At 55.4% G+C, this 25642-nt stretch overlaps 4 protein-coding genes across 14 annotated transcripts in view; 3 read left to right on the top strand and 1 right to left on the bottom strand.

Moving 5' to 3' along the window:
• The window catches only part of TRAF2 (TNF receptor associated factor 2), a 42842-nt gene extending 41559 nt beyond the window's left edge, over nt 1-1283 (top strand). For all 5 annotated transcript variants that reach the window (XR_008373431.1, XR_008373432.1, XR_008373436.1 and 2 more), the window contains exon 12: nt 351-1283. The gene's annotated coding sequence lies outside the window, so the exon portion shown is untranslated. The remainder of the gene's footprint in view (nt 1-350) is intronic.
• A 6120-nt stretch (nt 1284-7403) lies between these two features.
• On the bottom strand, nt 7404-11836 carry FBXW5 (F-box and WD repeat domain containing 5). 2 transcript variants are annotated; one of them, XM_053557388.1, is made up of 9 exons: nt 11692-11836; nt 10886-11101; nt 10374-10531; nt 9798-9972; nt 9576-9724; nt 9048-9474; nt 8513-8660; nt 8226-8438; nt 7404-8140 (listed from the first exon to the last, which is right to left on the bottom strand). In XM_053557388.1, exons 2-9 carry the CDS (start codon nt 11076-11078, stop codon nt 7900-7902), a joined length of 1704 nt encoding a protein of 567 aa, XP_053413363.1. In that variant the 5' UTR covers nt 11079-11101; nt 11692-11836; the 3' UTR covers nt 7404-7899. The 2 variants fall into 2 exon arrangements, with proteins under 2 accessions (XP_053413363.1, XP_053413370.1); XM_053557395.1 differs by lacking the exon at nt 11692-11836 and adding an exon at nt 11218-11663.
• A 114-nt stretch (nt 11837-11950) lies between these two features.
• Nucleotides 11951-13900, top strand: C8G (complement C8 gamma chain). 4 transcript variants are annotated; one of them, XM_053557406.1, is made up of 7 exons: nt 11951-12516; nt 12627-12763; nt 12907-12977; nt 13054-13222; nt 13382-13503; nt 13603-13641; nt 13712-13900. In XM_053557406.1, exons 1-7 carry the CDS (start codon nt 12109-12111, stop codon nt 13723-13725), a joined length of 960 nt encoding a protein of 319 aa, XP_053413381.1. In that variant the 5' UTR covers nt 11951-12108; the 3' UTR covers nt 13726-13900. The 4 variants fall into 4 exon arrangements, with proteins under 4 accessions (XP_053413381.1, XP_053413399.1, XP_053413375.1 ...); XM_053557424.1 differs by having other exon boundaries at nt 13054-13161; nt 13402-13503; nt 13603-13900; XM_053557400.1 differs by having other exon boundaries at nt 13603-13900.
• A 3022-nt stretch (nt 13901-16922) lies between these two features.
• LCN12 (lipocalin 12) lies at nt 16923-22953 on the top strand. Of its 3 annotated transcripts, XM_053557445.1 has the most exons (6): nt 16923-17191; nt 18626-18751; nt 19113-19249; nt 21343-21422; nt 21490-21606; nt 21741-22953. In XM_053557445.1, exons 2-6 carry the CDS (start codon nt 18629-18631, stop codon nt 21980-21982), a joined length of 699 nt encoding a protein of 232 aa, XP_053413420.1. In that variant the 5' UTR covers nt 16923-17191; nt 18626-18628; the 3' UTR covers nt 21983-22953. The 3 variants fall into 3 exon arrangements, with proteins under 3 accessions (XP_053413420.1, XP_053413426.1, XP_053413410.1); XM_053557451.1 differs by having other exon boundaries at nt 16923-21422; nt 21741-21842; nt 22739-22953; XM_053557435.1 differs by having other exon boundaries at nt 16923-21422.
• Nucleotides 22954-25642: the final 2689 nt, after the last annotated feature.

Here is a 25642-nt window from a genome sequence, read left to right as displayed (position 1 = left end):
CCCCTGAGACCGCAGTAGATACACCAGCAATCAACAGCAGCCGGAAAGCCCTAAGCACAGGACTCACATGAGAGCAGCCATGTGGGCTGAGCCCAGCAAAGCCACGGGTGGTGGGGTGTCCTAGAACCTTAGGGGCCAGTCCTTCCCCAATTTGTCTAGAAGGCAGGATGTGGAGTCAGAGATTACTCTGAAGTCTTAGGATTTAGTTCTGTTTTCCCTGTTGGGTTTTAGACTTGCTTGGGACCATTATTCCTTTCCTTTGCAGTTTTTGCCTTTTGGAATAAAAACGTCTACTCTGTGCCTGCCCCACCATTGTATTGCTAATGCATGTACCTTGTTTGATTTCACAGGCTAATAGCTGGAGGGCAATTCACATTCACCTGTGAACCTGTATTGATGAATCCTGCCTTGAGTCTCACCCACTTGTAATTTAGATGAACTTTTGGGGTTTGGAGTTTGGAGTTGATGGTGGCGGGAGTAAGGACTTTTGGGATTATTGGGATGGAATGAAATGCATTTTGTATGTGAGAAGACGTGAATGGGGGGGGCAGGGGCAGAATGCTGCGGTTTCAATGTTTGTCTCCTCCAAAGTATGTTAATATTTAATTGCCATTGTAACAGTGTTAAGAGGTGACCCTTAACCCTCTTAAGAGATGATTAGGCCACAAGGGCCACCCCCTTCTGGTTGGTATTGGCACTGTTATAAAAGGCAGTTTGGCGTGTCTCTTGCCCTTCCACCTTCCGAGATGATGTAGCAAGAAGGCCCTGGCCAGATGTCAGCACCTTGCTCTTGGACTTCCCGGCCTCCAGAACTGTGAGCCAATAAATTTCTTTTCGTTACAAATTACCCAGTCTCAGGTGTTGTGTTATAACAGCAAAAAATAGACTAATACAAGGCTGAATATTTGTGTTTCCCCAGAATTCATATGTTGAAATGTAATCCACAACATGATGGAATTTGGAAGTGGAACCTTTGGGAGATGATAGGGTCATGTGGGTGCAGTCTTTATGAATGAGATTGTCATGGAAAAGGACCCAAACTAGAGGTTTATTCTGAGCTAAGTATATGTGACTGGGCCTGGAGAACCACACCCAAGCTTTGAGCAAGTGGTCCCCTTGTGGTTGGGTAACAGTTCTTTTGTTTTTATTTTTTTTGAGACAGTTTCACTGTGTCACCTTGAGTAGAGTGCGGTGGCATTGCAGCTCACAGCAACCTCAAACTCTTAGGCTTACGCAGTTCTCTTGCCTCAGCCTTCTGAGTAGCTGGGACTACAGGTGCCCACCACAACACCCGGCTATTTGTTGTGGTTGTTTTTGTGTGTGTGTGTGTGTGTGTGGTTTTTGGCCGGGGCTAGGTTTGAACCCACCACCTCCGGCATATGGGACCGGCGCCCTACTCCTTGAGCCACAGGCGCCGCCCTTGTTGTGGTGGTGGTTGTTGGAGTTGTTGTTGTTTAGCAGGCCTAGGCCGGGTTCGAACCTGCCAGCCGCAGTGTAGGCAACTGGCGCCCTAACCACTGAGCTATGGGTGCCGAGCCTACAGTTTGTTTTTATACATTTTTAGGGAGATGGGAGTTATGCATAAAAATCATAAATCAACACTGGAAGACGTACATTGTTTTGGCCCCAAAAGGCAGGACATCTGGAAGCAGGAATTACAGGTTGTAGGTGGGTTCAGAGATGCTTTGGTTTGTAACTGAAATGAATCTTTGTGTAAAGGCTTGTGATGTTAAGATAAGGAAATCTGCTGATCAGAGACTAGCAAGGATACACACACACAAGTTGACTACCTGCAGGTGTGATTTAAGCTTTGTCTTGTGCACATACAGCCTTAGGCCTGTCGGGGGAGTTACAAAGGACATTTAGAAGGGAAGTGGGCATGGTAGCACCTCTGACATCCCTTCTTATGGCCAACAACTCAGCTTCAGGGTATTTCTGGGGTCCTTTTGGCCAAGAGGGGGTCAATTCATTCAACCTGGGGGTTTAAGATTTTATTTTGGTTCATAGGACTAGTGGTCTTAGTAAATGTAAGAGGCCTGAGTGTTCCCTTGTCCCTTCCTACCATGTGAGGTTAGCGCAGAAAAGGCGACCACATTTGAACCAGGGGATAGGCAGCACCAACCCTATAGCACCTTGGTGGCTGGCTTCTAGCCTCCAGACTGGGGAAATGCACACGTGCTGTCTCAGCCCAGCCTTGCCTGCCTGAACAGACAGAGATGCAAGTATGCTGGCCTCGCAACAGAGGAAATGGAGGCGCTGAAGCCTGTGTGCAGACTCGGGCTGTGCTCTGTCTTACGGCTCCATCCATGTGTGGACAGAGTGTGCACTGTGCTGTCCAGTGGGATGATGCCCGCGTTGCAGTTAAATTTTCACTCTGTTGTTGAATTACATCCCCTTCCCCCCAAAAAGCTATTTTAGTTCTAACTTCCCCATAACTCAGAATGTGACAGAGGGTCTTCACAAAGGCAACCAAGTTAAATGAGGTCGTGGAGGTGGGGCCCTACTCCAGGATAACGGGCGTTTTTATAAAAAGAGGACATTTGTACACAGGTAGATAAGCTGAGAGGGATGGTGGTAAGAGGACAGAAGGTGGCCATACAAGCACAGAACGGGCAGCCCCACAGACTGCTGGCAGACCACCAGGAGCTGGGTGAGGTGAGGGCTTCCGAGGGAGCATGCCCTGCCAGCACCGTCTGCTGCAGCTTCTGGCCCCAGTGCTGTGAGGCTGCACATCCTGTTGCCATCCAACTTATGGTGCTTTGTTAGAGCAGCCTCAGGCCACCAGCACAATGGTGATGGGGGTGTTCAGTTCTGTACCCTTGCTGACTTCTTGTTACTGTTTTTTTTTTGTTTGTTTGAGACAGAGTCTTACTCTGTGGACCTGGTGTTGAGTGTGAACCTGGTGTAGAGTACTATAGTTTCATAGCTCACAGCAACCTAAAACTCCTGGGCTCAAGCAATCCTCTTGCTTCAGCCTCCTGAGTAGCTAGGGCTACAGGTGCAGCTAGTTTTTCTATTTTTAGTAAAGACAGGGTCTCATTCTTGCTCAGACTGGTCTGGAACTCCTGAGCTCAAGCTCCACCCACCTCGGCCTCCCAGAGTGCTGGGAACACTGGTGAGCCACCTGCCCAGCCTGACTTCTTGTTACTTTTATGTATATAACTGAGAGAGGAGTGCTAAAGTCTCACTGTACTCATAGGTTTGTCTGTTTCTTCTCTTAGTCCTGTCACTTTTTACTTCATGTATTTGAAGGCTTTGTTGTCAGGAGAATACTGTTCAGAATTATGGTATCTTTTTGGTGAACTTAACCCTTTTATCATTGTGTAATATTCCTCATTGTAGGGAATCCTTTTTCTGAAGTGTACTTTGTTTAATATTGATTCAGCTGATCCTGTTTGCTTTGATTAATGCTTTTATGCTATGAATTTTCCATCTTTTTAATTTTAAACTATGTATCTTTTTTTTCTTTCTTTTTTTTTGAGACAGAGTCTCATTTTATCCCCCTCAGTAGAGTGCTGTGGCATCACAGCTCACAGCAATCTCATACTCGTGGGTTTAAGTGATTCTCTTTCCTCAGTCTCCCAAGCAGCTGGACTACAGGTGCTTGCCACAACGCTGGGCTGTTTTTAGAGACAAGGGTCTCACTCTGGCTCGGGCTGGTCTTGTACCTGTGACCTCAGGCAGTCTACCTACCTCGGCCTCCCAGAGTGCTGGGATTACAGGTGTCAGCCACCTTGCCAGCTGTCTCTTTACATTTGATGTAAATTTCTTCTGGATGGCATAGTTGCATCTTTACTTTTCATTTAAGATTGGTTTTGACATAATGTAAGTATTGATAGATTTTTTTAGTTCACCAGTTTATTTGTTCCCTGTTGGTTCTGTTTTTGTCTTGTTGTCATCTTTCCTGCCTGTAATGATATAGTTAATAGAGCATTTTTAGTATTCCGTTTTTTTATTATTATTATTACTTGAGACATGTTCTCACCCTGTCTCCCAGGCTGGAGATGCTGTGGCATCATCATAGCTCACAGCAACTTCACACTCCTGGGCTCAAGCCATCCTCCTGCCTCAGCCTCCCATAATGCTGGGTTTACAGGCACTGCCACCACACCCCCATCCCTAACCCCTGCACTTTGAAAATGTGCCATTTCCTGTGTCCTCCGTGGACTCTGATGAGAAGCTGTGTTCATTCAGACCAGTATCCCTGGAGGTAGCGTGTCTGTTATCTCACTACTTTTAAGAATTTTTTTTTTTTTTTTGTCTTTAGTATTCACTAGTTTGACATGTCCTGGTGTAGATTTCTTTGGGTTTATCCTGTATGAGTTTGCTTGACTTCTTGAATCTGCGTATTCATACTTTTACCATATTTGGGGAGTTTCTAGTCATTATTTTTGCAAATCACTCTTTCTCTCCTCCTCTTGGGCTTCCCATGACACAAATGTTAGACCTTTAGTTACTGTCCTACAGTCCTTTGAAGCTTGGGTTTAATTTTCGTTTTTCCTCCAATTTTTTTCTTTATGTTGTTCAGATTGGACCGTTTCAGTGGGTCTGTCTTCAGTCAGGTTCACAAATCTTTTCCCCTCATCTTCTGTTACTTTGGTTATTTTGCTTTATATGTCTAATTCCATTTGGTTCTTTTATATCACCTATTTTTTTGCCAAGACTTTTCACAGGATTTGTTAAAGCAAGTCTTGGTCAGATAATTTCAGCATCTGTGACTTCTTACCCTTTTCCATCCGTCTTTTTGTCTTTTCTGTTGTTAAGTTTTCACTTTTTTATTTCTCCTCTTGAGACAGAGTCTCACTCTGTGGGAGACCCCTTGCCTCGGCTGGAGTGCAGTGGTATAGTCATAGGGCATAGCAACCTCACACTCCTGGGCTAAAGTGATCCTCCTGCGTTAGCCTTGGGACTACAGGTGTGCATCGCCATACCTAGCTAATTTTTCTATTTTTTTGTAAAGATAGGTTCTCTGTCTACCTCAGGCTGGTCTCAGACTTCTGGCCTCAAGCAGTTCTCCTGCCTTGGCATCCCAGAGTGCTAGGATTACAGGCATGAACCTTGGCATCCGGCCTTCACTTTATTTATCAAGTAAGTTTGGCTTATATCCTAGAGATTTTGAGTATAGGCAGTCCCTGGGTTACAAACAAGATAGGTTCTCTTGGTTTGTTCTTAAGTTGAATTTGTCCATAAGTCGGAACAGGCACATTTACCTATCACCCAGGATAGCTCCTGTTCATAAGTGTGAATCATACGTCAGTCAGGTATTTGTAACTTGGGGACTTCTATTCATCAGTGCAAGTTGTGCGCACAGCAGGGACTGCCTGCATTGCTTTATGAGACCCTGATCTTATTTCTGTGCTGTGGGAAATGGCATCTTTGTTAGCAGGCACTTGGTCTTGTAAGAGCTATGCCCACATCCCACTGCCCTGCGTGGGCTTCAGTCTCCGAGGCCACTGCTGTTCAGGCTGGTGCCACCTCCTGGGACATGTGGCTGGTCTGTGAGTTCTCGAGTCTGGGGTATGACCACTGTAATCCAGTCCATGTATGTGCTGTTTGTTTGGGAGCCGTGCGTTCATAAACCAAGTGGCTTTAAAGGGATACTTTCCCAAGCTTTCTCCTTTGCTGTTGGTTGGTGGGTCCCCTACTGGTTCTTCAGCCAAGTAATTGGCTCTGGTTACCCCATTTTGACTTCCCTTCCTTGATTGGGCCATGTCGGAGTCCATGTGGCAGAAGAACAGAGACAAAGAAACAGAGTTTGGCTCTTGAAGTTTCTGGAGCCACTGCTCCTACTGACAGGAGCTGCCTGAGCAGAAAAGAATAGGAGGGAGAGGAATCTGGGTCCCCCCCCCACTCTGGAGCAGCACATGTTCCCATCCCAGCCCGCAGAGCAGCTCTTCCTGCCTGGAGCCTGCACTCACTCCCAGTCTCAAGGTTGAGCCTAGTCCACCAGTACTGAGGGAGAATGGCCCACAGTGCCAGTCCCACGGGGCTCCGGGCCCCCTGGGGACCTGCCTGCTGGGCGCTGTGCTCTTCTCAGAGCTGGTGGGGCTTCTCTGTGTCACAGTAATGTGTCTAGATATGTGTGGTGGTTTTTTGTTCAGACTTCAGCATATATTTTTTCACAGATTTTTGTTTTTTTGTAATTTAGCCATTTTCTCTTTGAACATCAAGTTTCTACCACAGCTCCTGTAGACGGGGATCCAGTCCACACCTCCCATTCCTTTCCTATGGCTTACCGTCTCCGGGTGATGCTCCACCTTCTGCTTCCTGACCATCACATCGGGTGTATCTTGCCCAATGTTTTTTCTTGTATTGAAACTTGATACAATTTGTTTGACACCTTTTAAATTCCCACATGTTGATTTGTCTGCTTTTGATTTATAGCTTAGAATTTGGGTTTTATCATTAGTTCCTTGACTTTGGTTAGATACATCTTAAGTCCTTTCCAGGAAATTGCTTGATTTTTATTTTTCAACTTCTCAGAAGCATATTGTATTTGTTGAATTTGTTGGCTTCTTTCTCTGTTAAGAGGTTTTCTCATGGGCTTCAAGTCTTGTCATTCCAGCCCGCCTGCGTGCCTGTTTGGGGACCTCCTGTGCTGTGTTGTCAGCCTTTCCTCCTTTCTCCACTGTCACATGTCTGGTGGTTCGGAGTTAACTCTACGGTCCAGAGCTTCCCTGGTGACATCTGCAAGTTAGTGGGGTAGGGCCTCTTTGCAGGCCGTGGTTCCCTGCAGGGCCTTTCCCAACCCTGTCCACTCAAGGCCCTGCCCTAGTCCTCTGCCCTCCCTGAGGCCAGCCGGGCTCTGAAGGGACATTTACCTTGTTATTCAATTAAGTCTCCTCAGTATCTTTTATCTCAATTGCGTTGATTGTGACCATTATTGGAGCCAAGGAAGTAGGATGCCAGTCCGTTGCGCACATTGGTGTTGCCACTGGACAGCTGATCCCCTGGGAGGTCCACTACCCCTGCCCAATTTTCCTCATCAGTACTCTGGGAACCCCTGAGGTATAGGAGGTAGCCCAGCCAGAGCTGACCCTCTGCTGCTGCCTTTGGACCTGGGTTTTGTCCTCACCTCCCTGCACCCTACTGAGCTCTGACCTCCCACACCCTCCCCCAGCCAGGGAACTCCCTCAGGGATCTGACCACCTGCCAAAACCCCTTTTAGTTCCCATGGCACCTTACCCTGGCAGGCCTGGACACTGCCACCCACTGGAAATGTGCTTAAGGTATCTCTTCGAGGTCATGGAGAGTGGACAGGGCTTTGTGACAGTGGCTGGCCATGTGCACTTATGCCAGCACCTCAGCACCTGTCAGGTGGTTACCATAAGGCCCACACCACGGGGCCATCACAGCATCTGTGTCTTGGGTCCCCCTCGCTAAAGACAGGTTGGACGACAGTATGCTGTTGCCAACTGTTTATTCACGACCTGAACAGGTGGTTAAGTGGACATGCAGCACACTCAGGCCCACAGCAGACTGACCAGCATATTCCAAAGACCAGCGGTGCATAAACCCAGGTCCTGTACTGTCCATACCCGGTTGAGGGTGTTGTGCTGATTGTCCCAAGTGCCCTAGGCAATGGCCAGCTCAAGGCTGTATGACCTAACCTAGCCTGCGGGGGTGTGTGAGAGAAGGGGGGCCTCCAGTGTCCTGTACACTCCAAGCTGGCCAGGAGTGAATGGCAGGTCTTTGGCACTGCCCACAGCAGCCACCCTAGTACTGAGTGTCACAGATGCGTGAGTAGTTTTGCGTGCAAGAGCGTGTTGGGGTCCAGCTGTCCCCTTTCTAAGGCGTTACTGTTGTGAACTGAGCTTCTCTGTTCCCCACATGGGACAACCACAAAGCCTTGATGGTGTCCTCATTGGGACCCCAGTGGCTCCAGTACACCAGTGACCCTCAGCGCCTCTGGTTAGTAAACCAGAAGAAAGGGCGGGGGTGTGGGCGTCGGGCTTGAAGGGTGCGTACAATGCGTGGGGAGCGCCAGGCTTTGATGGTAGCATCATCGCTGGCTGTCAGCAGGAGCTCCTGCTCTTGGGGACTGAAGGCAACTGAGTTGACCACGTCCTCGTGCTGCAACTTGGCCAGGCAGATGTTGTAATGGCGGTCCCAGATGTAGCCATGCCGGTCTTCAGCTCCACTGCCAGGACAGCATGAAGTAAACCCACTGCCCCACCTACTGATGCCCACACCTGCCCCAATCCCTGGTCTACCCAAGCCCGCACCTGGCCACAAAGTCCCTGCTGACGTCAAGGAAGATGAAGAAGCACTCATCATTGGGCGTGTAGGCGCGGTGTGCACGAAGGGCCCGCCTCACCTCCCGCATGGTCTTGAGGTCAAACACCAGGAGATCAATCTCCTCTGCGATGGGCGGTGGCTGCATGGGGTCAGCCACCACTGCACCACTGGGCCAGGCACGGCTGTTGACGTACAAGTACCTGGGCAAGGGGAGCACAGTGCTAGGTATGGGCCACCTGCTGGCACCCCACCCAGGACACTGTCAGAGGCTCACCTGTTGTCAGGTGACAAGCCCATGCCAATGATGTGGCCATGCACGTCGATGACATGGTCCAGTGCATCAAAGAAGGCGTCAGAGCCCCGACCCTCTCCCAGCACAGGCCCTGCCGTGGTCATCTGGTGCGGCAAGATCTGTTTGATGCCTGCAGGGTGCGCCAGAATGAGAGCCCCCACCCAGTATTCTGGAGGTTCATCCCCCCTAGTCCAACCCCCACCCTGAAGGCATCTCCATGCCTGAGCAGCCCATCTGTGTGTCTGCCTGCTTGACAGATTTGAACCAGAGAGGCCCTTCCAGTCACTGATTGGCTAGGACCCAGCCTGCATCTGTCCTGTCATTCATCATTTGGCCCTCCCCACAGGACCAAGGCCAGGCATGGGCCTGGATGATCTAGGAGCAAATGGATGATCCCAACTGCTGTGGACTCATGTGCTGTCTGGCCCTTGGGCCCCCTGCCCAGCCTCCCCTCCAGGCTCTTGGGCAGCACACAAACAGCGTGCCCCCAGCCAGCCAGCTCTGCCCTGCCTGTTACCGATCTGATGTGGTGAGTAGGTGAGGCAGCCCGTGGTGAAGATGAGGTACTTGTTCCTGGTGCTGGCAGTGCTGCACTCAGGGGGCTTGGTGTGTCCCTGGGCCAGTAGCTTAGCCACTCTGGTCTCCAGTACACGCTCTGATAGTGGTGGCTGTGTCCGCCCTTCTAACACATGGTCCAGGAAGCGCCGAAAGCCCTCCTTGGTGTGGGCAGGGGCCGGGCCAGCAACCTCATCCTCATTGTCACTGCCGCTGCCCAGGTCAAAGACACGGCAGGGGGCTGTGGCTAGATCCCCAGCGTCCAGCAGGAGGTCTGGGCTGTCAAATCTACTGCAGTCGGCCACCATCACTGTGCGGATGGTGCTGGCATTGAGGTTCTGGATCTTGAAGAGCCGCTTCACCACATTGACATTCTCTGACTCCACATCCTATAGGCGAGGGTACAGCTGGGTGGGCACCAGGCCGAAGGGAAGGCAGCCCATTGCTAAAAGCCCTGCTTCACCTGTCCCCCAGCCCACACTGCCCGAACCTGGAAGGCATGGTTGAGCCACAGCACTGAGCAGGAGGTGATGTCCCCAATGCGGTGCAGGTTGCCAGAGATGAGGCTGGTCTCTGTGAGCCAGCAGCCAAATACATCGTAGGGCTTGTTGCGCACTCGGGACAGCAGCACGAAGGAGTCTGGGGGGAGGCCAAGGCTGGGCAAGCTGCCAGCAGGGGGTGGGAGGTGGCCTGTCCCAGGGCCTGTGCTCACCTAGGCTGATGACAGCAATCTCACCCGATGAGGAGTTGTGCGGCCCCAGGAACACCCCAGAAGCCAGCAACAGCGAGTCATCCTGGTTGAACTGTGAGAACTGGGTGTAACTCCAGTTGTAGGGCCGCATGTCTGCGCTGTGCAGCAACGAGATCGTCAGGTCATTGTTCCAGATCTGCATGGCAGGGGCAGCGCTGGGTAACTACCCAGGCAGGTCCCAGGTAGAGAGTGTTGTCATAGTGTTATCAGGCCCTGGTTTTGCCAGCTCTGCCCAGAAATCACCATGGGGCAGGAATGCCTTCCAGCCAGCTGGCACGCACCCCTACCCCTACCCATGGGTGCAGAGAGCTGGTGGCCTGCCCCTGGAGCAGGAGCCTTCCTGGGGACATTCTCTTACTGGCAGTTGGGGTCACCCTCTCCTACCAGTCCTGTGTGTTCCTGGCAGAAGTTCTTTCAACCTGGTCCTCTCCACTGGATGCAGGGAGGTTACCCTGTCTCACCTCTGGCCTGACCCTTCCTTCCCACCTAGTTAGGTTAGGGGTGGGGGGGTACATCACAGTGCCTGGGTAGCCTCACCTTCACGGTGCAGTCCTTGGAGCAAGAAGCAAACTGGTATCCTGAGTGGGAGAAGCTGAGGTGCAGGACCTGGTCAGAATGTTCTCTCAGCGTCTGCACCTCCACACAGGGCACCATGTCATAGAGCCGCCGGAATTCTTCATACCAAGATGTGGCCGCTGTGGGAGGGGCAACATCACCCCTGGGCTCAAGCCTCCTTTTCTGCAGTCAGGGCCAAGCGCCCAAAGTGTAGCTGCAGCACACCTTTCCAGCGCAGTGGGGGACTGGGGGCTGTGGTGCCCACTAGTTCTGGCCTAGGCCTCAGCTGGAGAGCACACTTGGTAGTTCATGGAGATCCCTGTGTCCCCACCCCTGAGAGACTTGGTCCACTCTCTGTGCCACACCCACAGTCCTCACGGTGGATGTTCAAGGCTGTGCAGAGCCTGGTGCTGTGGATGCAGGACACGGTGGTGCCAGCCCCAGCCTCCCACTCAGCCCACCCAGGTGGACTTCAGGGGTAGACACTCACTGACCTGGGTGTCGGGGCACATCTCGGGCCACCTGGTAGTAGCGGTAGAACTGCTCCCTCCAGAGGAATTCGTCCCGGGATACAGCATACCATTGGCGGCACACCTGCCCAGCGGCCAGCACATCAGCGGGGCCCAAGCTCAGGAAGATCTGGTAGATGAGGCAGTCGGGGAGCAGGGGCGTGCCCCCCTCGTCCATCGTGACATTCTGCCCGGGCGGCCCTGAAACCCCACGAATGGCTGCCCTTACCTGGGGGGACCAGGTAAAATATTGACACCCCCTCCGCCCCAGCCCCAAGAAGAAACATGGGGCTGTTCCTCCAGCCCCACCAACTGACCCCGCTTGGAGGTCTACTGGCCGGGTCGTGTTGGGAGGGGCGCGGGCGCGGGCGCTGCCCCAGCCAAGGACCTCGCAGCGCGAGCTCCCCCACGCTGGGCAAGGGAGACCCTGGGCGCGCCTCTGGTGGAGGAAGTATGTGACCCTAGCTCTCCCGTCTCTGGCCTGACCACGGAGGCTTCCAAGCTGTCAGCACCACACAGACTTCATTCCCAGAAGAGGCGCGGCGCGGTTGGCCCTCGGCCTCTGCCCTGTGACCCTAGGGAAGCTCTGCTGGGGGTGCGGACAGCGACTGCGGCCGAGAGCCGGGCGGGTGACCTGGAGGTGCGTCCATTCGCCTGGGAGAGGGGGTTGCCGGGGACGACTGGACAAGGCCGGACCAGCCCAAGTGGCGCCGAGACGGGAGGAGCCTAAGTGACGGCCGGACAAAGTCAAATGGGACCAGCGAGGCCGGGAGATTCTCCGGAGCACTCACCGGGGCCGCCTCCGCCCTCCGCTCTGCCCTCAGCTCCAGCCGCCGAGCCTGCGTCTCTACAGCGAAGCCTGCCAGGCTGGAAGCCACGATTCCCGAAGCATCGATGGCCGAGAAAGGCCAAGCCCGCGGCAGCCCGCGTCGGCCTCTCGTGCGCCTGCGCATCGGACCCGGAAGCCCGGCAGGCACTTTGTGCGCCTGCGTATGACCGGGCTCTTTGCAAGCTGCGCCCCTGGCGGCCGGGAGGAACGGTGGCCAGGCTCCGGCGCTTGAAAGCTGTGCTGCGGTGCAATATGGAACATGGGTTCGAGATGCGCCTCCTGCGCTCCCTGCAGTCGGGCCCTGAGCAAGAGGTTTCATGAACTCATTGATAACTGGCCACGGGGCTAAGACAGGCTGGTGGCAGTATAAGGGAGACAGATGTCCAAAGGAGTGCTAGGGGACATGGACAAAAAACAGGTCAACTTGGACTTTGTACATAGGACATGGTGTCCCGCCCTGCCGGGAAGAGCAAGTCATGCTAGGCTTTTGAGGAGGATGGAGGGGACCCTGGACCAGGACAGAAACAGGGGAAGCCAGGACAGATGTAGACTTCCTGGGCTGGGCTTCTGGCAGCTGTGGACAGTGGACTCTGACCCCAGTATCCAGCCCTCAGCCTCCCCCAGTGCAGCTGCCACCGCCACTGCCACCATGCTACCCTCTGGGACCGTGCTTCTCTTGGCTCTGCTCCTGGCAACCACCTTGCTGAGTCAGGGGGCTCGGAGGCCATCACGGCCCCCTTCCCCCATCAGCACCATCCAGCCCCAGGCCAGTTTTGATGCTCAGCAGGTAGAAGCTGGGGGGTGGTGTGGGCAGGACTCAACCCTACTGTGAGGGGTGGACCCAGACTGCCCGTTACCTCAATGCTCTTCAGCCCCCCAACTGTGGGCGGTGGCCAGTTTGCAGGGACATGGTTCCTCGTGGCTGTAGGCTCTGCTTGCCGCTTCCTGCAGGAGCAAGGCCACCGGGCTGAGGCCACTACACTGCGTGTGGCTCCCCAGGGCACAGCTATGACTGTTAGCACCTTCAGAAAGCTGTGAGTCCCAGAACAACCCTAAACCCAGCTCCCCACTCTCACCCTGGTCCCCAGTCCCACTTCTGCTGTGGCCTGGACCCGTGTCTTGGGGTGAAGCACAGTGCCTTCCATACCTCCCTTCCATACCTCCCCCCAATCCCCAGGGATGGGATATGCTGGCAAGTGCGCCAGCTCTACGCAGACACAGGGGTCCCTGGCCGCTTCCTGCTCCAAGGTGAGGCAAGGGCCCAGGGTATGGGGGCCAGGGCTGGAGGGTAGGGGCTGACGAGTTTGCTCTGACTCTGCCCCAGCCAGAGGCGCCCGAGGGGCCACGCACGTGGTCATCGCTGAGACCGACTACCAGAATTTCGCCATTCTGTACCTGGAGCAGGCTGGGCAGTTATCAGTGAAGCTGTATGGTGCGTGGTGGCTGCTCTCTGCATTCCTGCAGGAGCCATGGTGGCTGCTGGGAGAGCCCAGGTGGACAACACAGACTCCTTCCCCTATTTCTGACTGTCCTGATAGGCAGGAACCTAGTGTAGTGTCTGGGGGGAAGGGCAGGGGGCAGCTGGTGGGTTGAGTCCCAGCCACATACAGACCCTGTCCCCAGCACCTCCCTGCCTGGTGCCTGGACCCCAGGACCCCTGTCCCCCTCACAGCCCGCTCCCTCCCTGTGAGTAATTCAGCCTTGAGTGGGTTTGAGCGGCGAGTCCAAGAGGCCCATCTGACTGAGGACCAGGTCTTCTTCTTTCCCAAGTATGGTGAGTGTCTCCAGCAGATTTTAGATGCCTTCTCAGCCTCTTCTTCCCCTCCTAGCTGAGGCCCTTATCAGCCCTAACCACTACTGCCTGGACCTCCAGGCTTCTGCGAGGCTGCAGACCAGTTCCATGTCCTGGATGGTGAGTGGGCAGTAGGCCCGGGTTGGGGCGCCGCAGTGAGGGCTGCGTTCTGAGTCCCTCTCCGCTGTAGAAGCGAGACGCTGAAGCCAGGCACACAGGAGAAGACCCTGCTGGAGAGGGACCCCACTGGAGGGGTGCCTGCTGCCCCTCCTCATGGATCCCTGGGCACCACCAACGAGTCCAGGCCTTGGGTCAGGGCCTGTCCCCAAGCTCAGTGGCTGTGGGGGGCATGCCTTCTCATTAAATGTCTCAGACTGGGCCCCTGACTCCTTTTTGTCCACCCTGGACCTGTCCTCACATAGAAAGCATTCTCCTCCCTGTTCCCCATCCCCACCTCCCTGGGGCTTTCCATTTGCTGGAGGTCATCATAGCATGCACTGGGCAGATTCCAGCTGCTCTGGTGATCAGGGAGGGGTGCTCCTGGCAGGTGTATCCTGTGCTCTGATGGCTCCAAGGTGCTCAGCCTGGCTCCAAGACTGCCCCTCCATGGCCATTGTCCTGCACAGCCCAGGCTGCTCTTCCTCCTCAAGGGGTCAGTTGGCTCCCACCATTGTCTGTGTTAGCCTCTCAGCAAGGCCCTCATGAGCTTCCCTTGACTATGTTAGTGTTTGGTATTGCCCACGGGGGCCTACAGCCCTGCCCAGGCTTTACGTGCAAGTCTCATCCACCCTCACTGTCCCTTCAGTAATATTTTGGGAGAACTTGGGGGAGGGTCTGCTCTGTCCTGAGGTCAAACATCAGCCCTGGCTTGGCGTCTGTAGCTCAGTGGTTAGGGTGCTGGCCACCCGGTCTAGCCCTGCTAAACAATAATGACAACTGCAATAAAAAAATAGTCATGCATTGTGGTGGGCGCCTGTAATCCCAGCTACTTGAGAGGCTGAGGCAAGAGAATTGCTTAAGCCCAAGAGTTTGAGGTTACTATGAGCTGTGACATCACAGCACTCTACCAAGGATGACATAGTGAGGCTCTGTCCCCCCACCCCCCAAAAAAAATCATCCCTGGGTTGGGGCTGAGGGATCCAGGATCTGGGTGTCAGCTCAAACCAGCTAGCTAGGAACTGGCCGAGAGAGGCCCCAGGCATCCATCTGATAAGTATTTCTGAAGCACCCTTGATGTACAGGTCCTGGGGCCACAAGGAGGGCAGGTCCCTACTCTGGAGCTCCCAATCCACTGCACAGCCACCAACCAACCAACGTGGTGGGGCTAGGGGTGGAGGAACCTTGAGCCACCAGAGGACCCAATACACCCCAGCTGAGCTGCGGGCCACAGAACAGGAAGGATCACTGTCCAGTCCCAGCCCAGGCCTGCCCACCTTGCTGCTGGCTCAGCCCAGGACAAAAGGCACTCAGACAGTGGTTGGGGGAGGAGACCACAGCAACCCTGGTACCACCATGTTGGTTGCAGGTGGGGCTTGCTGCACTGTGCCCCCCAGTGTCCCTCCACAGTTGGGCTCCCAGTGAGGGACAGGCAAACAGGGCTGGGACAAGACAGGTCCTGGCTCCAGCACCTGGGAGGGAGAAGGCCCAGGAGAGTCTGCCCTCCCATAGCCCAGAGACCACAAAATAGAGCCTGCAGGGCACCCTGTCACAGGGCTTTAGGACTTAGAAGACCCTCAGCCTCGTAGCCTAAGCCCCAGAAGAGCCTCATGCCCCATGGAGAAAGAGGGCCTTGCTCTGGGGGCAATTGGCTGGGTTCATAGGCTCTTTCCTCTTCTCCCTCAGGGAGGGTTGAGCATTGCCGGGTGGCGCCAAAGACCCTCCTAATTGCATGGTTGGTGTCAGTGTGGTCCAGGCCTAACCTTCCGAATCTCAGCCTCGCAGGTCTGGACAGGCCGTGTGAACCCAGTGGTTACATGGCTCTTCACACACACTGAAGTACACAGAGCACTCAAAGTGCAGCACATTTCATTACAGAAGTGGGCAATAAGCTCTAGTTAAATTTTCAGATACCTCTGTATGAATAATTATTTCACACCACAGTTACTTCTTTTTCTTTTTCTTCCTTTTTTTTTTTTTTTTGAGGCAGAGTCTCACTCTGTCCCCCAGGTTAGAGTGCTATGACGTCACAGCTGACAGCAACCTCAAACTCTTGGGCTCAAGTGATCCTCTTGCTTCAGCCTCCCAAGTGGCTGGGACTACAGTTGCCTACCACAAACGCTCGGCTAATTTTTCTGTTTTTAGTAAAGACAGGGTCTTGCTTTTGCTCTGCCTGGTCTCAAACTCCTGAGTTTAAGCAATCCACCTACCTTGACCTCCCAGAGTAGTAGGATTATAGGCATGACCCACCGTGCCTGGCAAAAAGTACAGTATTTCATTTTTTTTTTTTTATTGTTGGGGATTCATTGAGGGTACAATAAGCCAGGTTACACTGATTGCAATTGTTAGGTAAAGTCCCTCTTGCAATCAGTATAGTATTTCTTATTATTTGTGTTTTGCCTTTTTGTTATAATAGGTATTCTATTATTTTTCTTTTTCTTTCTTTTTTTTGCAGTTTTTGGCCGGGGCTGGGCTTCAACCCACCACCTCCAGCACATGGGGCTGGTGCCCTACTCCTTTGAGCCACAGGCACTGCCCCTATTATTTTTCAATATCTTAGAAGAAAAATAGCTTCAAAAAAAAAAAATCTAAGAAAATAGCCAGACATTGTGGCGGGTGCCTGTAGTCCCAGCTACTCAGGAGGCTGAGGCAAGAAAATCGCCTAAGCCCAGGAGTTGAAGGTTGCTGTGAACTGTGCACTCTACCGAGGATGATAAAGTGAGAGTCTGTCTCAAAAAAATCTAAGATAAAATAACATTGAATTGTTAGCTGTCTTGCTGGAGACCTGCAGGCATTATACCTAGAGGGGGCTCATGAGCCTGGGAAGCTCTCGCCTGCCTTGTCAGGACATGAGGGGTCTGTGTCCAGGCCCCCAGAGCCCAGGTGCCCCACACTACCCCTTATGGGCACCACCAACCATCCCTGCATCCTCTCCCAGAGGTCTCTCACTGCTCAGGACAGAGTCTTCGGGCAGAGTTCTGGGGGCTGAGAGGAGAGAGAGGGCTAACCCCAGGAGCAGCCTGGAAAGAAGCAGAGCCTGTAGAGGACAAGGACAGAGGACAGAGGCCAAGAGTGAGGAGGAAGCAGAGGAAGAGATGGGAAAGGTGGGAAGGATCCAGGGCACTGAGAGGGGCTCACTGTGGGGAGGTGTAGCTGCTCCTGAACGCAAGCTCCTAGGGGTATGGTGGGTGTCGCTGTGGCTCCCAACAACGCAGGTCTTGTGGAAGGCCCTTTTCAGCACTGGATCCTCCCTGGAGCCCAGCCCCACCCCCCCTCTTGTCCTGGAATGGCCAGGCTATCCTTGCAGCAGCTGTTCCCACACTGGCTGGGGTGGGGGTGGTGCTCACGTGCCCACCCCACCAGCACTTATAACTGGAAGAGCACTTCTGCAGCTCCCCAGGTGGGGATGCCTCCTGCCTTTCTCCAGCCCAGGAGGTTCTGGGGAAGCCAAATACAACAAAGTTAACAGCAGCTGGCCAACTGGAGAGGCACACAGACCCCCAGGGCAAAAGCAGTGAGTACAGGTGGAAGCACAGGGCCTGGCTTGGTGCAGGACCTTCTGTGCTGAGGACACAGCCCAGCGGCCTCCCTGATTAGAGAAGGCTGGGTCCCCACAGGGCCTTGCATGGGCAGGGGTCCAGGGAGACTGTTTTCTGCTCCAGACAAGCTGTTGACTGTGATCCCAAATCTTCCCAGAGTGCCCTGTAGACAGGCTAGGTGCAGGAAGGGGTGTGGCAGCCCATGCTGAGTGCAGGGCCAAGGCTGCTGCCGGCTTCCTGGACCACTGGGAGGAGGTGGAAGAAGGTAGAGGTTCAGGAGGAGCTTGGGACGACCGATACGTGTTACTTGCAACTTTTCTATTCTAGGCCATTCCCTGAACTAGTACAGTGTGGTGACCAGAAAAGGCACAGCAAACTCTCCTATCATAGGGACACTGAGGTCCAGGTGGCCCCAAGTCCCCTGTGAACAAGGCTGGGTGAGGGGAGGAGGTGGCTCAGGTTTGGGGGCCCCAGTGGCTGAGAGGACATGGCCCAGGACAGGGCACCCAGAGTACAGGGAGGAGGTGGCCCAGGAGGGGGAACCCAGGAGCTGAGAGCGGGTGGCCCAGGACAGGGCACCTGGGTGAGGGGAGGAGATGGCCCAGGTTGGGGAGGGGGAAAGACAGAGGTATGGAAGAGGTGACCCGGGCCAGCAGCTCTTAGGCAGGTTGTGAGCCAGAGGTGCCTGGCACAACGGTGACCTTCAGCTCAGAGTCCAGTTCCCCCAGGCTCAGCTGGCAGTGGAGGTGGGGAAGGAGGGGTCAGGTGTGGTCTTTCCTTCCCAGCCCTGTTGTCCTTGGGGCCCCAGGGCGATGGAGCCCCAGCCCATCATTGCTAACCTTCGGTGGTTCTCTAGGGGTGCCTATGTCTTCCACTGGGTTCTGCCTCTCAGCGCCATCCAACCAGCCTTCACCCCTGGGTGGGCAGCTCAACCTGCTATATCCTGTTCCTGCACAGCAGCCCACACCGTGGTTCAGGGAGGTGGGGAGCACCTGGGGCTAGCAGGCCAAGGCTCTGTGGAGGGGCACTCCCTGGCTTGACCACAGCCGGGCCCTGTTGGGCAGGACTGTGCCAGGTCACACTCTCTGTCTGGAAGGAGATATTCTGTGACAGGGGTGACTGGGGCCTCTGTCCCTAAAGTGGGACAGTTGGAAGAGAGACGAGGGGTGCAGAGCTGGGGTGCTCGGGAATCTGAAAGCAAGGGCTTGGGGCACACAGTGAGTCCCTGCCCCTCAGGTGAGGACCCAGGAGACCCTGGGGGATAGGATGGCCAAATCAGGGGAGGCCCTGCCCCATCCAGCACCTGCCCGTCCTTCCAGTGCTAGGGAGGAGCCCTGCCAGGTGGCCCTAAGGAAGGAGGTCTGGAGCCCGCCCTCCAATGGCCATTTCCTCCTCTGTTGGTTGGGCAGGGAATGGCCAGGATGAGGCTTTGGTACACGGTGTGGCTTCTGCTCACACTGCTGGATGTCCTATGGGGTCAGACCCTGAGTCCCCAGCCTGTGCCATCTCAGATGCAGAGCTTCCAAGGAGAACAGGTATGGGGCTCCCAGGCAGCTGACCAAATGTGGGGAGGGAGGAGCCCATGCACTCCAGGGGGCACTGCCCAGGGTGTCCAGTCAGGTCAGCCCACTCTACCAGGGCTGGGACCGTGCTCTCAGGACCCCCAGACAAGTCTCCAGCCTCCAACAGAAAAGGACCCTAAACAGAGTTCTTGGGTCTCCCTCCTGGAACCCCTCCCAATCTCTCTCTATATGTGGGGAGGCTCAGGAGGGCCACCCATGTCAGGGCAGCTCTGGCTCCTGCCAGTGTCACTGGCACAGACCTGGCCCCAGGGCCACTTGAGGAGACCAGGGCTGGAGGGAGGGGGCTCTGGCCCTGCACCGCCTGTCCCCACAGTTCCAGGGAGAGTGGTTTGTCCTTGGGCTGGCAAGCAACACCTTCCAGAAGGAGCACCGGGCCCTCCTGAGCCCCTTCACAACCACTTTCGAGCTGACTCCTGATGGCCACTTCAAGGTGTCAAACGCCATGACCCGGTGAGTGGCTGTCCCTGCCGTCCCAAGCAGGTGAGGACCCCAGGCCTGTGTCCCAGTGTCCACAACTCAGGTATCCCCTGGGCTTTGTGGCCACGTCCTGAGGCCCCTTCTAATGCTAAGTTCAGCATTGATGGCTTTATGACTGGCTGCCAGTGACCAAACCCAGCTCAGAAGGTAAGCATTTCCTGGGCTGCAGATCTGTATGCCTAGAGCTGATGGATTTCAGATACAGCTGAATCCAGGAGCACAAACACTATGCTCAGCCTCCAACCCCAGTTCTGCCTGTCCCACCTGCCTTCTGCTCACATGGCAGACAGCCCAAGCTGACAGGTCTCAGGTTCCCAGTGAAGCGGGGAGGGGGCATCTAGGCCAGCCTGGGAACAGCCTCTGATTGGCTCTTTGTGAGTCACGTGCCCTTCCTGACTGGGTCACTTCAGACAGGAGGGCAGGGGCTCTGATTGGCTGGGAGAAGTAGGTCCTTGGTGGGCAGCCTGCAGGACTCTTGTGGGGGGCGGTGCAACCCCTTTGGGGGATACCAATACCACTACCAGCTTCTTCACTCTTGCCCTGCCCCCACAGGCTCAGCTGCCCTCCTCCATCACCTGCCTGGCCTGCAGGGGGAGGGGAGGACCAGGTAACCTCACTGCTTAAGAGATTTTGGTTCCATGTAGCATAGTGTCTACAACACACATGGAGGCTTGGTGGTATAGTCCCAAAGTAGCTCCTAACAGGAAGGAGAGGGGACAGGTCAGCCTTCAGGAGACTGGGAGCTACACTTGGCCCTCTGCCCCAAGCCCATGGCAAGCACAGCCACCACCAGCCCTGGAAGTCATCCATGCAGACCCGTCACTGAGGAGTCTCCAGTTCCTGGGGAAACCCTGACCCATCCCAGAGAACACAGGACTGGACCCTTCTCTCCCTACCCCCACCACTGCCCTTGACCCTCCTGGAGGTGCAGTATGTGACTTGTCCCTCCTAAGGAGCACAGCCCAAGGCCCCTCAGAGGCCTTGACCATTCTCATGCTGGTGGCTCTTCTTTGGCCTGAAAAAGAACCCCAAATCTGGGTGGTGCCTGTGGCTCAGTGAGTAGGGCGCCGGCCCCATATACCGAGGGTGGCGGGTTCAAACCCAGCCCTGGCTGAACTGCAACCAAAAAATAGCCGGGCGTTGTGGCGGGCGCCTGTAGTCCCAGCTGCTCGGGAGGCTGAGGCAGGAGAATCGCTGAAGCCCAAGAGCTAGAGGTTGCTGTGAGTCCTGTGACATCATGGCACTCTACTGATGGCGGTAAAGTGAGACTCTGTCTCTACAAAAAAAAAAAAAAAGAACCCCAAATCCACGTCATGCAATGATGAAGAAAGGACATTTTCTGGAACAAATCTCTAGTTCCCAGTTTGGGGCCCATGGTTGATTAATGGGGGAGGCCAGGGGACCCAGCATGAATGCCGCTCAACCACGAGGGCACCGGAGCAGCCTCCCCATGCCCGTACCTGCAGGCCAGGCTGCACTTTGTCACTTCTCAAAAAGCACTTCGCCCTGCAATAGTGGACGCCTTGCTAAGGAATGGCAGAGTGGGGCTCCCAGGCCTGCTCAAGTCAGCCCGAGGCGGCTGCCTCCATCCTGTGCCTTCCCTCACTTCCGCTGAGCCATCAGCCTCAGCCCCTGCAGCACTCAGCAAAGCCCAGGGGCTTGCTGGCCATGATGCCCACAGGATGCACCTTGCATTCCCAGTGAGGGGCACCCCCAGAAAAAAATGTCCTTTTTCATCATTGCATGACGTGGATTTGGGGGTCTTTCTCCCGCCAAAGAGAAGCCACCAGCATGAGAATGGTCAAGGCCACTGAGAGGTTGTCTGTGCTCCTTAGGAGGGACAAGTCACATACTGCCCCTCCAGGAGGGTCAAGGGCAGCTGGGAGGCTGGGGCGAGAAGGGTCCAGTCCTCTGTGTTGTCTGAGATGGGTCAGGGCCCAAACAGGGCTCCTGGCCACTCCTACTGTGGGTCCCTGTGAATGGACAGCTGAATTCCTCCTGGGGGGCGTTCTGGCTGGGCCTGGGCAACTTCCAGAGCCTTCTGCCCCTGCCCATCACTCTTGCAGGGGCCGGCGCTGCAACACTTGGTCTTATGTGCTGGTCCCAGCAGCCCAGCCTGGACACTTCATGGTAGACCACAATGCAGGTGAGATGACCATGGGTGGGTAGACTGGGCAGTGGCCAGGAGGAACCTGATATCTGTGCCCTCCCAGGGCCAGGGCCCAGCAGAGAGGAGATCCAGGTGGTGGACAGTGACTACACCCATTTTGCCTTGCTGCTATCCCGCAGACAGACGAGCAGCTTGACTGTGGTCAGAGTCAGCCTGCTGGGTGAGCCCCACCTTGCTTAAGGCCTGAAGGCGTGTTTGGAGGCCAGACCCTGCCTCCCTACCCACCAGGATGCTGGGGGCTGTTGCACCCCTTCACCAGGCACTGAGGGCCACCCTATGCTCATTTGGCCACAGGCAGAAACTGGGCACTGCCCACCGGGACAATGGACAAATTCTTTTGCCTGGGCAGGACTCAGGGCCTCTCGGAGAGAAATGTCGCCTTCCCAGACTTGGCTGGTAACAGGGCAACAGGGCACAGGATGGGATGGAGCATGGGGGACCTAGGTGGTGGAAGAGGGGCCCTGCCCTGGGCCTCGAAAGCCCTAGGTCCCCTGGGGGTTGCTGAGGTCTGGCTGGCTCCGGGTGCCTGTTCTTAGAGCCAGCCTGGGCCAGGCTGGGAGGCCTCATGGCTTCTTGGTCTCTGCCATCCTTGACTTTGGGCGACCCCCTCCCCACCTTCCCTGGGGTCCCTGTCTGGGCCTCTTCCTCCCCAGTCCCATGGGGTCTCTGTCCTGGGCCATCTCACCTCCCCTGGAGTCCCTTTCTGGGCCACTTCCTCCTCAGTCCCCTGGGGTCCCTCTCCTGGCCACCTCCTCCCCACCTCCCCTGGAGTGCCTGTCCTGGCCACCTCCTCCTTGCACCCTGCCCTGCTCACCAGGAACTTGGCTCACCTCAGGAGGAACTCTATGCCCTGGGCAGCAGCCCCAGCCCAACCACCAGAACCCCGAAGGCCAGGCCCTCCCCAGGAGAGTTGAGGATACCCCTAGGCCTTCCTCCTCCTGGAACATTTCCCACTGTGCTCTCAGGTCTGGGCTCTGGGCTTTACATGAACACAGTCCCTGTACACATTCACGTGTGTGCACACAAACATGTACTGACAAACACATGCTTGCACACTCAACACACATGAGCACGTGCGTGTCTGTACACACCTGCACGCACACCTGTATGCCCACCATGCTGGGCCACTGGGTCTGCAGTGAGTCTGGGAGCTGGGCAGGGGCTTACTGAGCACCAAGGCAGGCAGCACCCTTGGGGGAAATCCCTTAGCCCCTTCCCAGTGTCCCCTCCCTTGCTGCATCTCTACACCATCCCATCTCTCCCTTTTCCTGTTCCCCTCTGTCTCCTGCCAGAATGGCAGCACCAGGTGGGCACCTGTTGAAGGTTGAAGCAGCCCCTGCCTTGCATGCCTCATAAGCCCAGAGCCGTCAGCAGGAATAAACACTCCTTGCCAAGCCCACAGTGTGACCACCCTAACCTTGGGGTGGGCGAGCAGCAGAAACAAGGGCTACTGACCTTGCAGGGCCGCCCTGCTGGTCCCCAGCCCTCAAGCGGCATTGCACCATCAGGGAGACCGTGTGAGTGTGAGTGAGTGTGTGTCTCTGAATGCTGCACTGCCCTCTGCATCCCTCTTCCTGGGCCCCTCAGGTGTGTAAGTCTGAGGTCCCTCCTCTAGCCGGTGTCAGCTCAGGGCAGCCAGGAGGGTTCAGGAGATGGTTCAGAAACAGCCTCAAAGAGCCAAGGCCATGGCCCCAGTGCCCCTGTCCTAGCCTGCCCACCCCAGCCCTGGCTGTGCACTCCTGCCAGGTGGTTGTACTTTGACGGTCACGCTGCCTGACCAGCAAGAGCAGCCCACTCCTCAGCCCTCCTAGGTCAGTGCCCATCTCAGCCTCCATCACACTCAGGGGAGCAGCCAGGGAGCTGGTCTAGCAGTCTCTGGCAATACTAGAGAGCAAAGACCATCCAGAGAGATGCCTCCTGGCTCCTGACTGCTTCCATCTCCTGGGTCAGGAGGGTGGCTCCTCACTGGGCTTGTCCAGAGTCCCTCTGAAAACAGGCCATCCCCGCACCCCTGTGTGATGGAGCGTGTCTCCCACACATGCTTCTTGCAGGGCAGCAGTGCAGGACCAAGAAGATTCTGGAGTGGGCAGCTGGGCAGGGATAGCAGACTGGAAGCCCTCCCCAAAGGCCCCACAAAATCGGTACCTACCACGCATGCAAATGACCCCGCATGTGGTGCTTGCCACAGCACAACCTAACTAACCTTCCGGGCATCTGGCACAGTCACACCAGCTGCACAGGGGAAGATGCAGACCTGTCTTCTCCATCACTGGTCCCGATTCCAAGGTGGTTGGTACCTGCCACACAGGAGGCTCAACACCTATGATTGGGAAGAGGGATGGTCACATGGTAGACAAATGGATGGATAGATGGATGGGTGGACAGACAGGTGCACATATGGGTGAATGGATGAATGGGTGAATGAATGATGGACAGATAAGTGGATGGTTGTATAGAGGGGAAGTAGATGGACAAAGGGATGGACAGATGGATGATTGTCAGGTGGACAGGTACACGGATGGATGGACGGACAGGCAGGAGACAGATGGGTGGATGAACAGATGGGTAGATAGATGAGCGGGTAGATGGATGGACGGACGGATGGAAGGATGGATGGATGGGTGGGTGAGTGGGTGGGTAGATGGATGGATGGACAGATGGATGGAAGGATGGATGGATGGGTGGGTGAGTGGGTGGGTAGATGGATGGATGGACAGATGGATGGAAGGATGGATGGATGGGTGGGTGAGTGGGTGGGTAGATGGATGGATGGACAGATGGATGGAAGGATGGATGGATGGGTGGGTGAGTGGGTGGGTAGATGGATGGATGGACAGATGGATGGAAGGATGGATGGATGGGTGGGTGAGTGGGTGGGTAGATGGATGGATGGACAGATGGATGGAAGGATGGATGGATGGGTGGGTGAGTGGGTGGGTAGATGGATGGATGGAAGGATGGATGGATGGGTGGGCAGATGGATGGAAGGATGGATGGGTGGGTGGGTAAGTGGGTGGGTAGATGGATGGACGGACAGATGGACAGATGGATGGATGGGTAGACGGGTGGGTAGATGGATGGATGGGCAGGTAGATGGAGGTGTACAGATGATGGACAGAAAGGAGAATGGATGGATGGAGGTGGATGGATGGATGGACAGACAAGTGGACAAATGGATAGATTTCTGGAGAGACAGGTGGATGGATGGATGGATGGACGGATGGACAAATGGGTGGACAGATGCACCAGTGGACAGATGGATGGATGGGTGGAGCTCTATTGCTCTGTGTCCTGGATGAGGAGGCTCAGGTCAAAGGCAACGAATTTTCATGTGTCCTGATTGAGGGACATCCTGTCCAGTAAGGTGATGAGGACATGAGCCTGAGGTCAGAAATCCTGGGCCATAGCCTGGCCTCCTGCTGGAATCGGAAATGAAGATAGGTGTCTCTTGGCAGAAAGGGCTTATAAGTTGGTGGGCTCACCTTCCCCCTTCCCCTTCCTCCTACTGGCCCATGGGGTTCCCCACAGGTGGGACTTGCCCACCAGAGCCAGCTGCTACATCCTTGCAAGCCAGGGCTTGGGCCATGCCCTCACCTGCTGCCTGACAGAGGCAGGGGATGGCTCTGCGTGGAGTCCAGGCACAGGACCTATGGGAAGGGAGGAGTGGTTAGAGAGGCTCAGTATGAGCAGGGCCGATCCTGCCTCTGACAATGTGGCGGAGATGTCCCAGACCACCTTCTTTCCCAGCAAACCTGCATAGCCCTGTGAGGGATCTCTTCAATCCCTTGGCACAGATGGGGAAACTGAGGTTTGGGAAGGCTAGACAGCTACTCAGTAGCCTCAGGGCTCCCCATGTCTCCCCCTGGGGTCTGGCTGGCTGTCTCCTGCCCTTACCACAGTGGTGGCCTGTGGTCCACCCTCACCCTGGGCAGGGAATCCTGGCCCCAGCAGTGAGATGACACCCTGTGTGTGTAGGTGGGGTCTGCCTCTTTCCTGGCATTCAGCCACAGCCTTGGGCAGTGGCCTGCTCCTTGGATTCAGGAACAAGCCCCATGTGGGGTCTCCCCTGTACCAGGCGCTGCTGTGGGGCCAGCACTGGCTCCCGGCTGGGCAGACGCAAGATGTTGTGCTCCTTCCCAGCTCCCACAGGAGGGCAGGCTCCAGGCCAGGCTGGATCCAGGGCCCTGGCCACCCTC

This window comes from Nycticebus coucang, chromosome 2, assembly GCF_027406575.1.
Source record: "Nycticebus coucang isolate mNycCou1 chromosome 2, mNycCou1.pri, whole genome shotgun sequence".
In the NCBI taxonomy this organism is placed as follows: domain Eukaryota; kingdom Metazoa; phylum Chordata; class Mammalia; order Primates; family Lorisidae; genus Nycticebus; species Nycticebus coucang.
The sequence above is the reverse complement of the archived record's forward strand: the minus strand, read 5'-3'. Positions and strand labels throughout refer to the sequence as shown.